Genomic DNA, 18,740 nt, shown 5'->3' on the forward strand with positions numbered 1-18,740 from the left:
TGCATATCCTGTGTCACTTAATCGACCACTGAAATATTGATGAATTAACCAGGGTGTGTTCTGGAGTCTAAATGAATGTTCTATGGATTCTGCTTTTGGAGATGCTGAAGATTTGACTTTAATTATGAGAAAAAGCTTTTGGAGGAGACTCTTGGTATGAGGAAGGCAGGCAGCTTGGGTCAGGCACTGTGGTTTATGGTTTATAAATGAGGCAACGGAGGCCCCAGTTCATGCAGCATTTAAGTGGGCAAAGCCAGGTCTCCTTGTCTTCAGTAAAGCTCAGGCTGTTCCACCAGACTGTACTGTTCACGGTTGTACTTGACTAGAAGCTCATCATTCAGTAGGCTCCTCGAGTCCTTCACGACAATTAGATGTTCCCTCTCTAAGTTGGGAACTTGTGCATTTTCTCTTTTCTCTGGACGCGGTAATCAAATAAAAGCCTTGCTCAGAGCAGCTTACCCATGGTGAGTTCATAGGCCAGAAAATCATTTTCTTTCCATTTCAGATGGCACGTTGACAGGGAGTGGTTCTGAAATTGGTTATATTAACTGTGCTAAAGGTAAACAAAGCTGGATGCTAAACGGTCAGGACAGCTTTTAGTCAGTAATAAACGATTGCAGTGGGAAGAGTGCAGACTGAACCAGACTCAGCTTTGACTTGTACAGAGGTCACTGGGTGTTTTAGAGGGAAAATGTGGGAACAGGGAGGATGCAAATAGGGGCTCAGGAGAGTCAGGGAAATGAAAAATTACGAAAAGCAGGAAGACGGGTTGGTCCCTGGGAAACCCATCTGCGTTTGCTCCCTGGTGCTTATTGAAATTAGGCTCCTCCCCTCTCACAGAGCCTGGGAGGCAGGGGCTCTATCTTCAGGTGTTGTCTGGAACAAACCGGACATCTTTTGGCAGCCTTGAGTTTTCTCAGACAGGCACTTTAAGGTGATCTAGGATCATCCTAGGGGTGTGGCCTTGAGCTGTTAGAAACTTTGCTACTGTTTTGTTCAAGCCTTTATGAGCCGAGGTTGAGGCCTGGCAGGGAAGAGGGTTCAGAGAAGCCTGGGTAGAGTCTGGTCAAGTAGAGAATCTCTGTCAAGAGCTTAAATTTTTGTGTTGCCTGTTCTCCATCAGTGGTCCCTGAACTTTGCTGCATACTGGAATCATCTGGGAGTCTTTAAAAAAAAGCACTGATGGCTGGCTCTCAGTCCCAGAAATCTTGCTCTAATAGGTCTGAGGTGGGCCTGGGCTTTGGGACTTTTGACAGCTCCCCAAGTGATTCTCCTGTGCAGCAATGTTCAGGACACCCTGTTCTAGAGTCACTGGCTATTCAAAGAAGAGGGTGTGCACCAGAAGCACTGGCCTCCCAGGTGCTTCTTATATACTATTAAAGTCTGAGAAGCACTGGTCTAAGCCTGTGGTTCTCAAATTGAGCCTACATCAGAATCACCAGGAGGGCCTGTTAAAAACTTAGATGGCAGGGCCCAACATCGCCTGTGGTTCTGATTCAGCAGGTCTGGAGGAGGCGGAGCTGATAAACTGCAAGCCTGACAAGCTCCCTGATGATGCTGATGCTGCCAGTCCAGGACCACACTCTGAGAACCACTAGTCTATAAGGAGGTGGTCTCTTCTGGAAGTGCTAGGTGGGAGCTTAGTGATGCCAATGAGCTGTATGACTTTAGGCAGGTACTTCACCTCCCCAGGCATTTTTTTTTTTAATCAAAAAAGAGTTTTGACTAGACACTATCCAGGACTGCTTTTAGTTTTGCTGCAGCAAATAATATGCATGTGTGTATCTAGTAAATAGATACATGCTGTTAATGTGAATTTCCAAGAACAACTGCAGGCTAACGATGAAAACGTGCTGCTTTATGCTGGGCCTTTCCTGGGACCTACACTTTGAGTCGCTCCAAATCTAAGATCTGAGCTTCAGTTAGTAAAGGATAATCCATCTCTGAGGAACTGAACTTGCACTAAGCACATTTGATGTATAACTCAGGATGCTTTTTCTACCAGTCAGTGGTTCCCAGAATGCAGCAGCCCCTGACCAGTAGCATCAGCAGCACCCGGGAATCTGTTAGACATTCAAATTCCAATTCTGATTTCAACTCTGGGGGATGGGTCCCAGCACAAGACTTCTAGGCGATTCTCAGCGCCCAAGTTTGAGAATCACGGCTGAAAGTGAAAGAGAAGACTCAGATCATGTGTTTAGCTCATCCTCTCTGCCCCCCTACCCCTGCCCCAAGAAACGCACAGGGGGAACAGATGTTTATCAGGGTTGTTTGATGAAAAAGCAACAAGTAACTATTGCCCGTTATGTGCCAGGCACTCGTAATAGAATGGTGAGCAAGACAGAATCAACTCCACGTGGCGGCGGCGCCGGTCCGCCGCGGCGCCTGCGCAGATCGCCCAGTGGCGCGTCCCGCTCTAGTCATGGCGGCACCCCGCGGGGCTCTGGAAACGTGTGGTCTGGAGCGGATTTTGGAGGCGTTGAAGCTGCTGCTGAGCCCGGGAGGTGAGAAAACGGATCTCGCCGTCGCCGTCGCTGCACCCGGGACCCTCAGGGCCGCCGGTCTTCCACTGCGGCCCTGCCACCCGCGGTGTGCGTCCCCTCAGGCCGACCCTCCCCGGGCCTGGGGCTTTGGGCCTGGTCTGTCCAGCCTCATTTTACCCTTGAGGAAACCGAGGCTCAAGGAGGGATGACACTAAACGTCTCCCGAGTGCTTCCTGTGTTCGGCGCATCGGGTGCGTGATCTCGTCGGCCCTCACGGCAGCCCTCTAGGGCAGCGAGTGCTGAAAAACAGCTTCAGAGAGGTCCTGACCTCTCGGGGGCGTGGACACCGGAGATCTGTGCAAAATGCCAAGGAGTCCAGAAAAAGGAGGCAGTGACATTTGAGCTGGGTTTGGGGAGAGGATTTAGGGATTTTACAGTCTGTGGGAGAGATTTACGGTCACTTTTAATCTTTCTTGGTGAGTTGTTAAGATCTTCCCAATTTAGAATCAGAAGGAACCTTGGGAGTGATGTAGCCTGTCACTCTCCTTTGACAGTGGAGGACACCCATGACTCACTGAAGAGATTAAGTAACCTGACCAAGATCACATAGTTAAATTAGGGTCAGTACACGGACCTGGAACAAAGGTCTATGGAACCCTCTTCTCAAACTAAGGCATATTACTCAGTATAGAGCCTCTGATGTTATCTGGAGCTTTAAGAAAGATGTACTAGAAATATAGCCCTGCTTATAATTAGTGTGTGTATTTTGGAGGAAGGGCTTCGTAGAGGTGAGCAAGGTAAGGTGCATGAAGGTGATGTTCCCAGTCTCCTGATTTTGAGATTTTTGTCCTCTCTCCAAAACTGCAAACAAAACATAATACCATACTTGGGGCAAGTGAAAAGTTATCACTTGCAATAACTGAGTGCCTGCTAAGTATCAGTCTCTAGAGCTTGCTGTTTACATATGTGTCATTTTATCCTCACGACAATCTCGTGAGATAGGTATTACCTGTAACCCATTTTACAGATAAAGGAACCAAGGCTCAGGTACACTGGACATTGCCCAATGCCAGTCCGCGAAGTGGTAGAGCTAGGATTTGAACTCAGACCCTCTCCACTATAGTATGACAACTGTACTGCTCTGCCTCCATGAAAAATTAAATTGGAAAGTACAACTTTAACTTGCTAATTGAGAGGTCACTGATGTAGCAACTGCAACTATCTAGAACATGACTGAGAACAGAGACAAATAAGTAAAAAAATCTGGATATAATCATCACAAAACACATGTACTTCATTTATATAAGACTAACTCTCAAAGAATAGGTGGTGGAGTTACATACATGTACTCGTGTAGCTTAGAACAATTCAAGCATTCCTGTTTGAAAAAGAATAAATAGTGTGGTAAAATTATACTATTTTACATAGACTATTATTTAAAAAAAAGAATCTCTGCTCTCACGGAGTGTACAGCTTCACAGAAGCAGGACATCTGTACAGAGGGAAATTGATGATCATAATGTAATGGACCGTCAGCTATACGTACATATTACACTGTGTTGCTCTGTGCGCTCTGGGGAGACAGCACCCACGCCAACTGGAAGGCCTGTGTTGGCCGGTCAGCCCACCTCCCCTTGAACAGTGCTACAGTGATGCTGAGTGACACCTTTCCTGTTAGCTGCTTATTTACAGACTTCATGCAGCTCCACCAGCTGTAATGACAAAGTAATTATTTTCAAAAAGTTAAAACACAAAGAGAGGACTCTGGCTCTCTTTCTAGGGGGCTTTGCAGTCAGCTTCCCCTGAAGGCCTGACCTGACTTCTTAGATAGAGGCTTGGAAAACTCCAGCACACTGGTGCCGAGCTCACCTCTCGTTCTGTAGCAGGGCCCCCCTAAATGCTTGTGGAGCTGATGCATGAACAAGCAACATATTTAACAGCTCCTCTCTTAGGAACGGTCACAGCATCTGACTAATCTGATCCATCTTTATTCTGATGCTCGTTAGCTTCCATTGCAGATGCTGACATTTCCTAGTTTTACCCCCAAATTATTTTGGTGCTTGTAGCATTCTATGTGCTCATCATATGTTCCCACATAATACGCTTGAAATCAGAGACCTAGTGAATGATTTACATGGATATGAGCGTATTTTAAAAAATATCTGTTTTTACTTTCAAATGATTTGAACAGATGTTTTTATGGGCACAATTTCTGACCCTTTTAAAAGAAAAATCAGTTTTTAGAGTTGATTATCTGTCACAGGTAATGGCTTATTTTTGTTTCCATATATGCAAACTCGGGTCTTGAGAAGATGGTGCCCGTGCCTCTAGCCATCTTGATGAAGCTGTGGTTCCTGGCCTGAATCACGGAGGTTTGGGGAAGCAGGAGACTGAGGAAGCCATCAGGCTGGGAGGGAGAGTTTCTGAGTTTCTAACTGGGAAGTCTAAGATGGGTGTCCGAGGTAGTACAGGCCCCAGCAGGCTTTGTTTACTGGAACTCTGATATTCTGGCTAATGATGTAAGTGCTGACTTTTCCCCTGAAAAGATAACCCTTGTGACACAGAATAACATCACTGCTTTAACACAATCTCAGCTTACTTCCCGATTCACTTGAACAAGACTCCAAGAAACACAATTGTACAATGTTGTACTCTCAAAAAAAAAAAAAAAAAAAAAAAGGCTGTGCTATCTCCTATCACCTGGGTTGCAATTCTCATAGGGAGATTAATGAAGCAAAGGCAAGAGATACCTAGAATTTTGCAAAAATTCCCAAATGCTGACCCACAAGCAACAACCATTCTAAATTATTGGCAAAATTCACCAAGATGCAGTGATATCCAGAGTTTTCCTGAGGCCATCCCTGAGCCCTTTATGCAAATTAAGTGCTCAGGAAATGTTAATTGTTGGCCATAATGAGCAGGGGCAGGGATTCTCCTTATGAGTCTTTTTAGGAGTCACCTAAAAGAATGGAGTTTAAAAACTATTTCTAGTAGTGTCTTGGGGTTGGGGAAGACCACCGTTCTCATCATAGGTCATCGAGGACCCCTGGATATGTTTGCCTGGGGCTTTTGGGGAACACAGTTGAGGGAGAATTAGGGCTCCTTTCCAGCTCCTGGTCATCTGAGGGTGTCCTCTTTTTGGGAGGCTGGGGTGAATTTGAGTCACACTTTCTGGATGTGGGCTTAGTGACCATGATGCTGCGCCTGTGGCCTAGGACAAGCTCTAGGAAGGAACACGTCGTCTGGAGGGCCACCACCAAGGACCTGCTCCTGGAACTCTGCGTGTAACTGACCCACACAGAGCTCATGGGGTCCTGCTCAGGAAGGGTGGCAGCTGAGTGGAAGGACAAAGAGCCTGTCTGAGAGAGCCCCGCAGACTCCCCAGGCCTCCGGTGCCACACCAAAGGCCCTGCTGTCTGGCCAGAGCCTGGCTGTGGAGTGAACCCGGCTCAGGCCTGAGGAGCAGGTGGGACTGAGGGTGCTAGCTGGACAGCTGGGACTTCTCTGGTGCACAGATACATTTTGTTTGAGGTGCATGGAAATTATCAAAAAATTGAGACTTTCCATGTGAAAAATTGGGAGAGTCACATAAGTATCTGGATTTCTGTTTTCTGAATAATCAGATGATCTCAGAAGTACCTGGACTACATAGCCACATGACAGTAGTCAGCTGACTGAAGCTGTGTAGTGGCTGTCCCCAAGTTTTCCACATTCATTTGTGATCTGCTTTTCTCAGCCACATTACCAACATGAATCCTGAAAACACTTGAGTTTGCAACCCTTGATATAGCTAAAAAATATTTACTGAACACCTTTTATATATCTAACTCTGAACTCTAGACTTAGGCTCCTTCAAAGACTACAGATGGCATTATCACTTGTTGGATAATGCCGTCTGTAGACGCTGGGCAGGATGCTTTTAGGTGGGGAGGGTTGGCCTTACACTGGAGCTGAATTTCCATTGGGTTGTTCATTGGTGACCTATACCCCCTCACCTCCCAACTCTTTGCCATTATCATTATAAGTGGGACACCTGTGAAAAGTTACCAGTGAGGCTGTCAGCCTCAGGGTTTGCATTTTGAATCAAGTCAGGAAAAAGACAGTGTCGTCTCATATGCTGGTGTTCATCTATTTTATTTCATATTTAAAAACATAATGTCCTTCCCCAAACAAGCTTAGTTTGCAAATACAAACAGTAGGTACAAACTGAAAAATAATTATCTCTACATCTTTTTCACTTGCAAAGATTCAGGTGTCATTTTTTTAAAGTCTCCCTTACTGGTATGCATAAAAAACCTACACCTCACAATCTTCAATCAGATTAAAGTTGGATTATATCAAGTGGCGGTTACTAGGTCCATTCGGTTTCTTTCTGGAAATACATTATAAGTTATCCTCCTGGGGATATTTAGAGTTTCAGAGTTTTATTATTTATGGCGTTGTAAATGTCCTCAGTCATAGGCACATACATTTCTGCTTTGTCATCCAAGAAATACAAGGCATCTTTGATAACGGCAGGGTTAAATCCCTCCTCTACGAGGGTCACTTTTCGGTGTTTAAAAGTTCCAGTGATCTCAATGGCGTCCTGAAAAACACCAGACAATCCACATTGTTGTGGCATTTTGCAAATGCATTAGGGTGCAGGGCAAGGGGTAGGTGTGGGGCTGCGGGACTGGCAACCCACTGGCATCTCTGGCTCATTTGAGAGCTGTTGGAAAGCAAGTTCTGTGAAACCAACACATGCTGTTCTCAAAATTTCCACTAGGGGGCCCTTTGTGGAAATATTTTCCATCCCTAGACATGAGATCCCCTGCAGGATGAGAGGGGCTGCTGACAGTGGAATACGGAGAAGAGTATGTTGCCTGGTGAGTTTCAGGTATTCCTGGAAAATCCTGATTGATGGTGGTGTGGGGCTACACACAGACAACTTTTTTTTTCAGGCTGTTTGTTCATTCAACTAAAGACTTGTTTCTTCTTCAATTAATAGGTGATAATCTGAGGATATTTCAATTTTCGTGTCTCTCAACCATCTCACAGTAAAGCAAATGTCGGTGCCTGATGGACATCAACAGAAATAACCCTATAACCTCAGCAATATCTGGTAATGTAACATCTATTTTATCAGGTCTTTAGCTACAGAATCACAGAGCTCAAAGCCCAAAATTGAGCATGTTAAACTAAGGAGTTGATGCTTCAGAAGGAAAAACAAAAATCCCTCTAGTGGTGATAGCTGAGCCTTTTGTGGTTCTTACTGGCTAATGATGCCCAATTAAATTTCATGCCATCGAAAGGTGCAGGACTTCAGTGGATTTTTCCATTCTTTAAGACTGGAAACAACAAGTAAGAGGGTCGGAGCATTTCTAATTTATGTGTCTGTTATACCTCATTAAACAGACTTTGTGAGTTATTTGCTAACACTGTTGCTGAATGAACTGCCTGTCATTTTATGGAGAAAGGAATTAGGATTTGGTTTTAGTTAGCTATATTTTCTGATATTTCTGCTTCCCTATTGAGCTACCTGAAAACGGTACTGAAAATTTGACTCATGTGGTTGCTGTGGTAGAAGGAGTGTTGTTCCCTAAAAGGCAGGGATCTTGGAGAGAGGATAACTGAGCTTGATAACGAGAGGTCTCACCTGTATTCTTAGAAACCGGGGTCTTGCATAACTGGGCAGGTAATCAGCCACATGCTTAAAGAGTTTCCTTCCATCAAATTCATGACCTTCCTTCATCTTGATTGAGGCCATGCCAATTCGACCCTCGTGACCTAGAGATCAAGTGAGAAAAAAAATTAGATGTGTTGTAGCTATTTATTTATGATACTTTGCTAGTTCAAAGAACAGTGAACTGGGACAATATTTCGGCATGGGTTTCTTTTGGATAGCTGGAATTTCTATTTTAAATAAATGTTGAAGTTATTCTAGAGTGAGTATGACCACAACAACACAACAGCAGTTTTAGGCTAGTGAATCTTTTTTATACGCCAGGCCCTTAACTAATTGTGTTTTTTTTTCCCGTGCTATCTCATTTAACCCTCACAACGACCTTATGAAGAGGTACAAATGTTATCTCCATTTTACAGATGATGAAACTGAGGCTTAGAGACGCTAAAAGACTGGTTCAAGTTCAAGCAGCAGATACTAGGTGGGGATAGAAACGGAAGCGAAGCAGGCTGGCTGCAGGTCCTGTGTATGTCGCTATCATCCTTCTTGGCAGCCTAGCTGTAAATACCCGAATGGGAAACAGGTTGAACTTGTGGGTAAAGGGAAAAAAAATTTTTTTTTTACTTCAGTGAACCATCCTTGATCCACTGTCACAAATAACTGACCTTAGGTTGTTCTTTGGGCTGCTGTGTTAGGTCTGTTGCACTTCCAGGCAGAAACATCACCTTTGAGACTTTCTTATTTAATCATGGTTCCTAGTAGCTTTGCCTCGCTGCATTTCAGAGAAGCTGCGTGACGGGAGGGTGCAGGCGAGATCTGGGGTGAGCTGTGTGTGCCCTCCCCAGCTGGTCCCGAGAGGTTGTGCTCTCCACACAGAAAACATCCTAACAGCCATTTCCTCCCCAGCAGGCAGGGCTGTAAGTGGAGATGTGCTTAGGACAATTACCATTGTTTTCTTGTGGGGACAGTGGTAATTACGTGTATCAATATAGCTTCTACCTGATCTAACAGACCCAGTGGGAGTCCAGGTCTACTTCCCTGACCTACTTAACTGTAATCAGAGATGGGGAAGGAGCCGCCCGTTGTCACCTGGGCCCCAGCTTTCAAAATCTCTCCCATGGTGATTGTGTGTTTACCCATAACTTTAAAGGCAGCAGAAAACAAGAGGAAACATTTTAAGAAAGGAAAGCTGTCCTCATTTGATTTGCCTCTTAGCTGAAGGAGTTGGGGTAGGGCACCAACCCTCTTTCTCTAGGGGCCCCTGGTAGCTGTCTCAGGGGCACCTGTCTCAGGAATCGTGAATGTCTCCAATAAGCTCCTTTTGGAGTTAAGGCAGTGGCTGATGCAACAGAAATCTTTGGCATCAACTGGCTCCTTGCTTCTCGCTCTGGCAGAGGCAATGCCCAGCTGAGAGGCGAATGGGGCTGTTGGGTCTCAGGCCCTTGCCCTGGCTCCCAGAGGTTGGTTTGGGGGTAGCTCAGCTCCTGGGGGAAGGTTTCTGTCTGCAGCAGTTCCAGCCAGGGGTTCTCCAGACCTGCAGTGTCCAGTAGGGTGGCCAACCAATCACGTGTAACTATTAAAATTAATTATAATTAAATAAAATGAAAAATTCAATTTCTCAGTCGGACTATCCACATTTTGAGTGCTCAGTAGCCATATGGTGGCTATCAGTTACCCTACTGGAGAATGCAGATACAGAACATTTCCATCACTGCGGATAGTTCTATTGATAATATAAAATTCTACAGAGTGGTTGGGCAGTTCTGGTGTGACACCCAGAAAAAGTCATCTCTATTCTAGGCCCAAACCTAGAAGTTCCCTCTTGGCCCAAAGCTGAGATCTGTGAAGACCTTGCTCAGCTCTCTGGAACTGAGAATCACCCCAGTGCACTGACGCCTTATTCCAGGTAGACTTGCTGCGCTTCTAGGCTGAAATGGGTCTGGTCTCTGGGCATGGGAAGCTAGCCATCAGTAAGTGTGCCACTGAGAGTCACAGAACCTGAAAGCTAGGAGAGACTTTACAGTGCGTCTCTTCAAGAATTCTCACAAGGTCCTAGGTGGACATCCAGCCTCTGTACACGCCCCAGTCGGTGGGACATTGTCTGCCTCAGGAGACAGCTCATTCTGTTGTTGGTCCCTCTGGTTACAGGGGAGTTCTCAGGCTAACATTTGCAACTTGGTCATTTCAACCATTCCGTTTTCATTCTGCTCACTAGAGCGACATGAGCACGCCTGCTCCCTGTTCTACCTGACAGTCTTCCAATCATCTGAAACTCATTAATCTCTTCTTCTTTGTTCTGTATCAGTGGCTCCTAAACTTTACTGGTTGTTAGATCCACTTGGAAATTTAAAAAAACCCACAAAGATTGAGTCCCAAACCCCAGAGGTTCTGATCCACTAGAACCATCTGGGCTTTAAAAAGTTTCCCAGAAGATTCTGATAGTTGGCTAGATTTTCAGAACCACTAGGCCTCCGTGCTTCTCAAACTATAGTGTTTTTAAAAAATTGTGGCAAAACATGCAATTCATCATTTCAACTGTTTTAAAGTGTACAATTCAGTGGCATTCACAGTGTTGTGCAACTATCACCACTATTTAGTTCAAGAACATTTTCATCACCAGCAAACCAGACTTCAGTGTTTTTAAGAATCATTGGAGGGCTTGTTAACAGCTCCCTGGGCTCCTACCCCAGAAGATTCTGATTTTGTTGGTCTGGGGTGGGCATTTCTAACAGAAAAATACCAAATTTTTAACAAGCTCCCAGGGGATGATGCCAGTGCTGGTGCAGGGGCCCCAGTTTGAACAGCACTGGATTAGGTCTTTCCATTCCATCTCCCAGATTCTCTTACCTTCTCCTACGCATTCTTTTGTATTGTTACCTGTTTAAAATTTAGAAGTGCACTGCACATTCTAAGTGGGGTCTGTGAGAGCCCATCATGGCGCGATGGCTGACAGCCACGACAAGGTTCTGCCTAAGTCCAACATGAGAAGTATTCTGCACCCCTCAGACTCAGACCTGAGATGTGGCTACACTGCCTCTCCTGTCATGGTCACAGGGTGGGAGAGGAAGAAGCCTCAAATAGTCTTTAAAAAAACAAAAGGACAGCACATGGTCATCTGAAATCATCATAGCTCACAACAAAGAGACTTTTGGATTTCCATTTTGAATATAGATGAGAATCCCAGATGCTGAGTTCTCGGGAATGTTAACATCCCTAGTAACTTATATTTGGACAGTGATTTGTGGGTTTTAATCCTCTCTGGCATCTCTAATTAAAATGATTTCTTTTCAGGACAACCCTCATGTCTATATCTGGTAACTATACACTTAGCACTTATGTAATGAAAATGAATTCGTTCTCTTGACAATCTTCACTGCAGGGTGAAGTGAGTGACTCGCTAACTGAGTGACTTGCCTGAAGTCAAACAGCCAGCAGATGCTGGAGCCAGTACCCAAAGTCAGACCTCACGCTCTGCACTCTGCTGGCAGGAGCAGATCTGCAGATGAAGGCTGGATGCCATCTCTCTGTGGGATGATTCTGAAACTCAGCGTGGTGTGCTAGGGTCAGGGAGCTGCTTTAAAAGAAGAGTCTGGAAAAAATCAGCTCCTTCCTGGCTTTTTCTCCTAGCAACTGCACCAGCTCTTAATGGTGCCTCCCAGTTCAGAGGCCAGGATACCATTTCCAAGCTACCAAGTGTGACAAATCTTTCCTTGAGGCATGCCAAACGCAGCATGGACCCTGCATCTCAGAGAGATCTGGCTTGCTTGAGAGCCCCAAACAGCTGGAGAACTGAACCACAGAGGAAGGCCGGGTTCAGATGTACTGACTTGGCTAATTTATAATGGCACACAGACCAGACATAAGCCCCTTGCTCCCAGGTGGCTGGGAAAGAGTGGTTTGCTTTTCCAGCTGGCAGGAGAAAGCGATGACAAACTTTGCCTTGCGGTTGAAATTCTGTTCGGTTACCATGTGAGTTTTGGCACTGATTTATAATATCTTGTGCATACCTGGCACTGACACTCCATAAACATTCACTTCTTCCACAAAATCAACCAGTCCTACTATGTCAGCGACTTCAGTGGTGGCCACATTTTCCCCTTTCCACCTAGAAGAAAAGGCAAGGTTAGCAGAGGTCACTGGTGGTCTCTGGCCCAGGCTGTACTGACTGCAGATATTTCCTCCAGAAATTTCCTCTATCGCGTGGCTGCACTCTGCTTCCTTACTTTTGGCCCCCAAACTCTCCAACTTAGTCATGGGAGAGGCATCCTGCTTGAGGCATAAAAGACAAAGGCATGGACCTAAATAATATGTGGAATTTTAATCTCACTATGTGAAACATCATACACAAAGTGATGTTTGAAATACAGGCTTGGCCTAAGAAAGGCACTGGAAATCAAAAATACATCTCAATGACTTTTTGCTGTGTTTAGGTCTCTCACTTCCCTCATTCACTAACTTTGGTTGCTATTTAATTCAGTTAGTGAATTTCTATTAAATAGAACTTCATACTTGTATTTCAGGGTCTCAGGGCAAGGAAAAAACTTTAAATCAAAAAATACTATACTTTATTTGCAGGGAAACTAATGTCAGTGTCCAACTAGGTGATACTTTTCCACTTAATAGTGTTAAATTTTGTGTTACATTGACAATTTTTTTTAGATCTCCCAGAAGTATCTTTTCAGTAACATGAAGGTGGCATAAAATAATGATATGGATCCTGAGTCATGAAATATTAGAGTTGGAAGGAACCCTGAGGGTCATCGGGACCCATAGTTTCATGGGTGAAGGGATAGAGGTGGAAAAAGGGTACCTGCCTTGGTAACACAGCGGCTTAAGGGGAGAGGCTGGCCTGGGAGCTCAGTTCTCACATTCATATCTATGCTTTTTCTACTACAGCCAGACAACTTCCATCCTTCCATCTCTTCCTTGCTCATGCACGCCAAAAGCACTCCTGTGCGTCAGGCACCGTGCTAGGTGCTGGAGGGGGCGGTGAACAGCAGACACAGGGCCTGGCCTCGGGGAGTTTACAAGGAAGGAAGCTGATTAAACAAAAGGTCATGAGGCTAGATGACCCTGCTGTTGCTGAGAATTAATTTCACGGTCTTTTGCAATGGCTTTCAAACTCCATTGTGCTGACGTGGGAGTGCTGTGGGGAACCATCTGGCTGGGGATGGAGAATGGGAGGGAGGGGAGCAGGTGGGGCTCAGAACCCCTCGCCTCCTCTTCAACTAGATCAGTTTCACATTAATTTGCATTTGATTTTATCTGAAGAAAAGCCTCATGATTGGAAGCAGTGTGAAAATCCCTGGCTGTCCTGAATGACGGCTACTAACTGAAGGTAAATGAGAGGAATTGGACAGACTGAGTTACGGAGGTGCCCCAAATCAGGCACAGGGTTTCTCTCCTGTTCTCATCTGGTATTGTTCAACCAAGTTAACTGTGCATTGCCGAGTGACACCCCATGTATTTGGCTCCTTATTTTCTGGGAATACAGGAGGTTGAATTGACATGCCAAATAGAGAGAAGGAATGGAGCACCATAACTAAAGTGGAATGAGATTCTAATTTAGGAGTAAGCCAAATTGTGCATGTGTTTGTTTTTGGCTCAGTAATTCAGAGAAACCAACCGGAATGTATCTCCAACTCTGTCGTGGAAGTAGACAAAATTTTCATGGTCAATTATTAAGAGGTCTCCAGTGTTGAAATAGATGTCTCCTTTCTCAAAGACATCTCTCAGTTTTTTCTTCTCTGTCTGAGTCTTTCCTCCAGCATAGCCAGCAAATGGTGTAAGTTGTGTGATTTTGCAGACCAGGAGTCCGGCTTCCCCTATGACAGAAGAAGGTAAATTGTTATTTTATGTGCTAGAAGTAGACAGATTTTTTTGTTAACCTTCCTTAAAACGGATGCCATACAACCGACTGGCAACAAGCTGGCTGCAGGAAGTGTCATTTTCATGCATATGTACATGTATTTCTATATACATTTCATATATATACACACACATATATACACCATGCACACACACGGTACATTATTCTCTATGACCGCACATTTGTAATTCTTTTAGTACTAATCTTTTACTGAATAATGGTTTAGACACAAAATTAGACAAATGCGTAGTAGTTTAAGCTTAAAGGTAAAGACCCTTGATGGCTAACTACAGTTTTGCAACTATAATTACACATCCCTTTCTGTATAATGCTTACCTCCCAATCAAGAAGTTGTTAAGTTAGGTTTCAAATGATAATTATATTACATGCAGTGGTAAATTATTACCTCTTGGGATTTCTGTAACTATTTCCAAGAGTGAGATAATAAACTTCTCCCCACACACCACACCTACCCTCCACCCCGCACTCTGATCAACTGTACCATGTGTTCACTTTAGCAATGATATGCTAGTTCTTAAGAGTCATTTTGTCAGGGTAAGAAAAGGGACAGGCTAACTGAACAAAAATCCACTGTACCTTTTGGAACTTTGATACAATATCCATTTCCATCTCGGACGGGCTCATCTTTCTCCACATCATATTTAATTAGTTCATACGTTATGATTTTCTAGCAAAATTAAAATAGATCATTGTGAGCACACATTCTTTCACAAATTTTTCTTTTTTGTTATGGTGTAGCATTCATACAGTATATAAAGTGCACATATCTTAAGTGTACAGCTTGATGAATTTTTACACACACATATGCCTAGGTAACTACTCTCCAGATCAAGACGTTAGACATTTTTATTACCTTAAGAAGACTCCTTTTGTCCCTTTCTGTCAAGTTAACCAGTATTCTGACTTTTGTCACCATCAAGTAGCCTTAAGCATCAAATAAATGAAATACATACATGCCTTTGTATCTGTTGCTTTCACTCAGCATAATGTCTGTGATCTCCTTTCCCTCCACGTTGGTGCTTGTGTCAGTGGTTTACTTTAGATTGCTGCTTAACTTTCCTGGCATGCATATACCATGGTTTATTTATCTACTCTCCTATTCATGGACATTTGGATTGTTTCTCGTTTTAGACTTAAAAATAAAGCTGTTACGCATGTTCTCATACATGGCAGAGGCATCATGGGTTGTGATTAATAGAAGTTAAGATTTTAAAAGTAGAGGACCCTGTCATTTTTAGGTCGCTGTCATAGAGAATGAGCAAAACCTCTCTCAGCGATATGGCCGGTCCATGGCTCTGAGGCAGCTTGAAATTCTGATAATGACATCATCAGGATATAGCTTTTAAGAAATCTGCAAAGCTGGCCAAGGTGCCCTCATTTTGAATGTACTTACTCTCTGAAGGTAGTTTACTCTTCCAATAGCACCAATTTTTCTCGTGTAATTTATAAATCCGATATTGCCTTCAGTGGAAGCATAGAACTCATACACATGGATGTCTCCAAACCTCTTGATGAATTCTCTCCACACATCTCCTCGCAAGCCATTCCCCAATGCCGCTCTCACTTTATGGTCACGATCGTTTGGTCTCTGTAGCAGGAGGGAGAAGAGACCAAATTGAAACATCTTGGGAGCCCGTACTTACGTATTAACAATGTCCTTTATGTTTCTACGTATTTATGTTGGTGATGATTTCACCTTAGTGCATGCCTTTTCTGTCACCCACACACATCCCGACACACACAATATGGGCTGACAGCAGGAACTCTGATCTAACAGCTGAAAGACTTGGATTCTCCCATTTTGAATTTTAAGAGGCAAGGTGAGACAGTTTGATGGAACTCAGTGACGCCAACATTGACTCCATAGCCAGCCTGAAGCTTGAATCATGTATTGTTTTCTTGATGAGGCTGGTGCATCCGAGTGAGTTGCCAGAAAGGAGGGCCCCACAGGAAAGTCTGTCAGAGACTGTGCAATTGGAAGTAACCATCTTCCTTTGACAATGAACAGGAAAATGGGATCACAGTCCAGGGAGAGAGAGAGAATCATTTTCCACAGCGTCACTGAAGAGCATTCACATTAGGGCCTGGCGGGACTGGGGAAGAAGACTCTGGATCACGCATTCATTTAACAGACAGACCCAGAGGCCACAAGACCAGGGAGAACTGTCCCAGTGGGCTGGGAGGGGGAAGAGAGGGAGGAAGCTGACTCCCAGTTGCCTCAGGTGGCCTGGGAGGACTATGCTTTGCTATAAATAAAAATCACAAAGGAAAAACTGTTTTGAGTAGAAGAACTGAAAGGAGAGCTCATATCACCAAGAGAGGTGGATGAGGACCGGCCACTTTCCATTCAACCACATTTATGAGGCCCTACCTATACGTCCAAATATGTCCAAACCTAGGGTGATTTTAACAATATTTTATATTAATAAGGCAATTGATGTGACGTTAGGAGGTCACAGCCTGGTGGGAGGTGCAGGTAAATAAGTATAATTTTAACTCGCAAAATCTGTGCCTTGATGACCTTTACTCTAACAGAAGACAGGAACGGGGTAGAGGTGCCAGGTAACTAGGAATTGCCTCTCCTGGGAAATGTGAATTTTTTTTTTTTTTTTTTTTTTTTTGCTGGAATAGCAATTTGCTTAAAAAAACAAATGCTCTAAATAACATTTTCTACATTGTTTCCTACTCTGTGAAATCACTGTGAAGTGATCTTGGAGTAAGTGATTTTGGAAAAGCAACAGCAGCAAGAAAACAACTGAGTTTCAGAGAAAGGCTGGCGGTTCTCTGACAAGGGGAGGACCTTTGATACTGTAGTTAAAGACCAAACCAAACAAGCCTTGACTCGCTTTCCAAGTGGGAGGAGCCAAGAGGGGTGGACAGTGTGTATGCATTTATTTTTAAGATTTTGAAGTAGCTCCTTGGTCAAAACTGAGATAGTGACGTTCTTTCAGGAGTCTGAACCAGAGGGGTGGACAGATATTTATCACTAGGAAAAACTGCCCCTTCTGCAAGTCTTTTTGAGGAAAAAATGTGTAGAGAGAGAGAATAGGGGCTTCATGCCAATGGTTCTTAACCAGAGTGCTCGGGAGACTTATCTGAGAAGCCTTTCTGACCTGCATGAACCTATTCATTCTGAGTGGGAACCTATTTATCAGCTTCGTCGGTTGTTAGGTCGCTGAATCGATTCCCTTTTATGATTACCAAATACCTATAGGTCAGGAGACCATATAGCTGCTTTGCCTGGGCTGGTCCTGGTTTATGCCCTTTGGCCTGATGTGCTTATTAACTACACTTCTTTCACTCTCAAATGTCTCTGTTTGGATAATGATTTAAAGGGTCATGCTGTCCACAAGACACTGCTCTCCTTAGCAAGGATTGTCGGCTTTCTAGAGATCATCCTCGCCCTAACACTGCTGTCCCTCACTGCCACTCTGAGAATAAAACATCACGAGTATTTGTGGAATGATTACTCTTGCTTAAAAGCAACCCAGGGCTAACCTTTCTCAGGCCTGCATGTGAAGCTCTGAAGAGCATTCCAGTGCGTAAACCCAAGACCTTGCCTCTTCTATACACAGCCTGTAATTACCCTCTCAGTTCATTTACTGGTCTAATGGGTGCTGAACATCTGTCTCTCCCATTAGACTATAAACTCTTTGAGGCCACATCTCTCTCTGTATCATCCACGGTGCCTGGACCTGTGCTTTACATAGAGTGCAAACCCTGCACTAAGAGAAGAAATAACTTCCACCAGGAAACCATCAATGTCCTGGTTCAACCGTTAATGGCCAGCACATCAACAGCAGCGCAGGACTCTAGGGTGAAGGAGGCTGCAGTGCCCTGGGTGTGTGGGAGGCGGGCCAGCCTCACAGGTGCAGCTGTCACCTGTGGGTGGCAGGGAGCTGGGCTCAGAGTTATGATATCATTGGCTCAGTTTTCATCATGAACTGAGGGATCTTATTATACCAGCAGAAGGGATTAAGGCTCTAGGCTGGAAATGTTTCTGGACACAAACTGGGAGATCCTGGAGCCTTCTGAGATGTCTGGTTCTCACCTAAGCTTTTGCTCACCAGAGGCTGAAAGTACTGGTGTTTTCCAAAAGGAAAAACAGTGTTTCCTCCTCATCAAAGCCACTCCTCAAAGGAGCTGTATTTTAGGTCAAGGGTGACCTGCTCAGTTTTCTTTAACAAAGATCGAACATTCTATTCCACATTAGAGGTGAGGTGCAATATGCAAACACACCTAGGGGACTTTAATCCACACCAGGACTGAAGGACTGATGAAGGGTGAGAGGTCAGGGTGTCCAGAGAGGGTACAGGGCACCAGCTAATCAGAGTCAGCAGAAGGACTTTTATTGAGGGCTTTGCTGTATCAGGCAATTGCCTTGCATTATCTTACTTAAGGTCCTAAGGAACCCTACCAAAATGTGAGAGGTAATCAGTTGAGGAAACAGAGCCTTGAGAGGCTTGAAATAATTTATCCAAGATCACAGGTAGCAACACAGCGGCTCCAGAATTCAAATCCAAATCTACGTGACTTCAGAGAGCACATTTTTCTTTAGTTAAAAAGATGACACATGCAGTTTAAGAATCAAATAGTCCTGAAAGCTTTTAAATGACGAAAGCTGTTATTCCACGTATTTGTCTACATCCTTTGCCTCCAGCCTACCACCCGAGGCAGACACTTAACCCTTGCAGCTGTTTCTTCT

At 44.3% G+C, this 18,740-nt stretch overlaps 1 protein-coding gene across 1 annotated transcript in view; it reads right to left on the reverse strand.

Annotated features, from left to right (window-relative positions):
* Positions 1 to 6,591: 6,591 nt before the first annotated feature.
* Positions 6,592 to 18,740, reverse strand: part of SLC27A2 (solute carrier family 27 member 2) — a 38,937-nt gene continuing 26,788 nt past the window's right edge. The window contains exons 5-10 of the mRNA XM_006181300.3: positions 15,429 to 15,623; positions 14,612 to 14,702; positions 13,772 to 13,970; positions 12,153 to 12,250; positions 8,119 to 8,249; positions 6,592 to 7,068 (exon numbers count right to left, since the gene is read on the reverse strand). Of these exons, the coding sequence (XP_006181362.3) occupies positions 6,892 to 7,068; positions 8,119 to 8,249; positions 12,153 to 12,250; positions 13,772 to 13,970; positions 14,612 to 14,702; positions 15,429 to 15,623 (891 nt within the window). The 3' untranslated portion in view covers positions 6,592 to 6,891. The remainder of the gene's footprint in view (positions 7,069 to 8,118; positions 8,250 to 12,152; positions 12,251 to 13,771; positions 13,971 to 14,611; positions 14,703 to 15,428; positions 15,624 to 18,740) is intronic.

Source organism: Camelus ferus, chromosome 6 (assembly GCF_009834535.1).
Source record: "Camelus ferus isolate YT-003-E chromosome 6, BCGSAC_Cfer_1.0, whole genome shotgun sequence".
In the NCBI taxonomy this organism is placed as follows: domain Eukaryota; kingdom Metazoa; phylum Chordata; class Mammalia; order Artiodactyla; family Camelidae; genus Camelus; species Camelus ferus.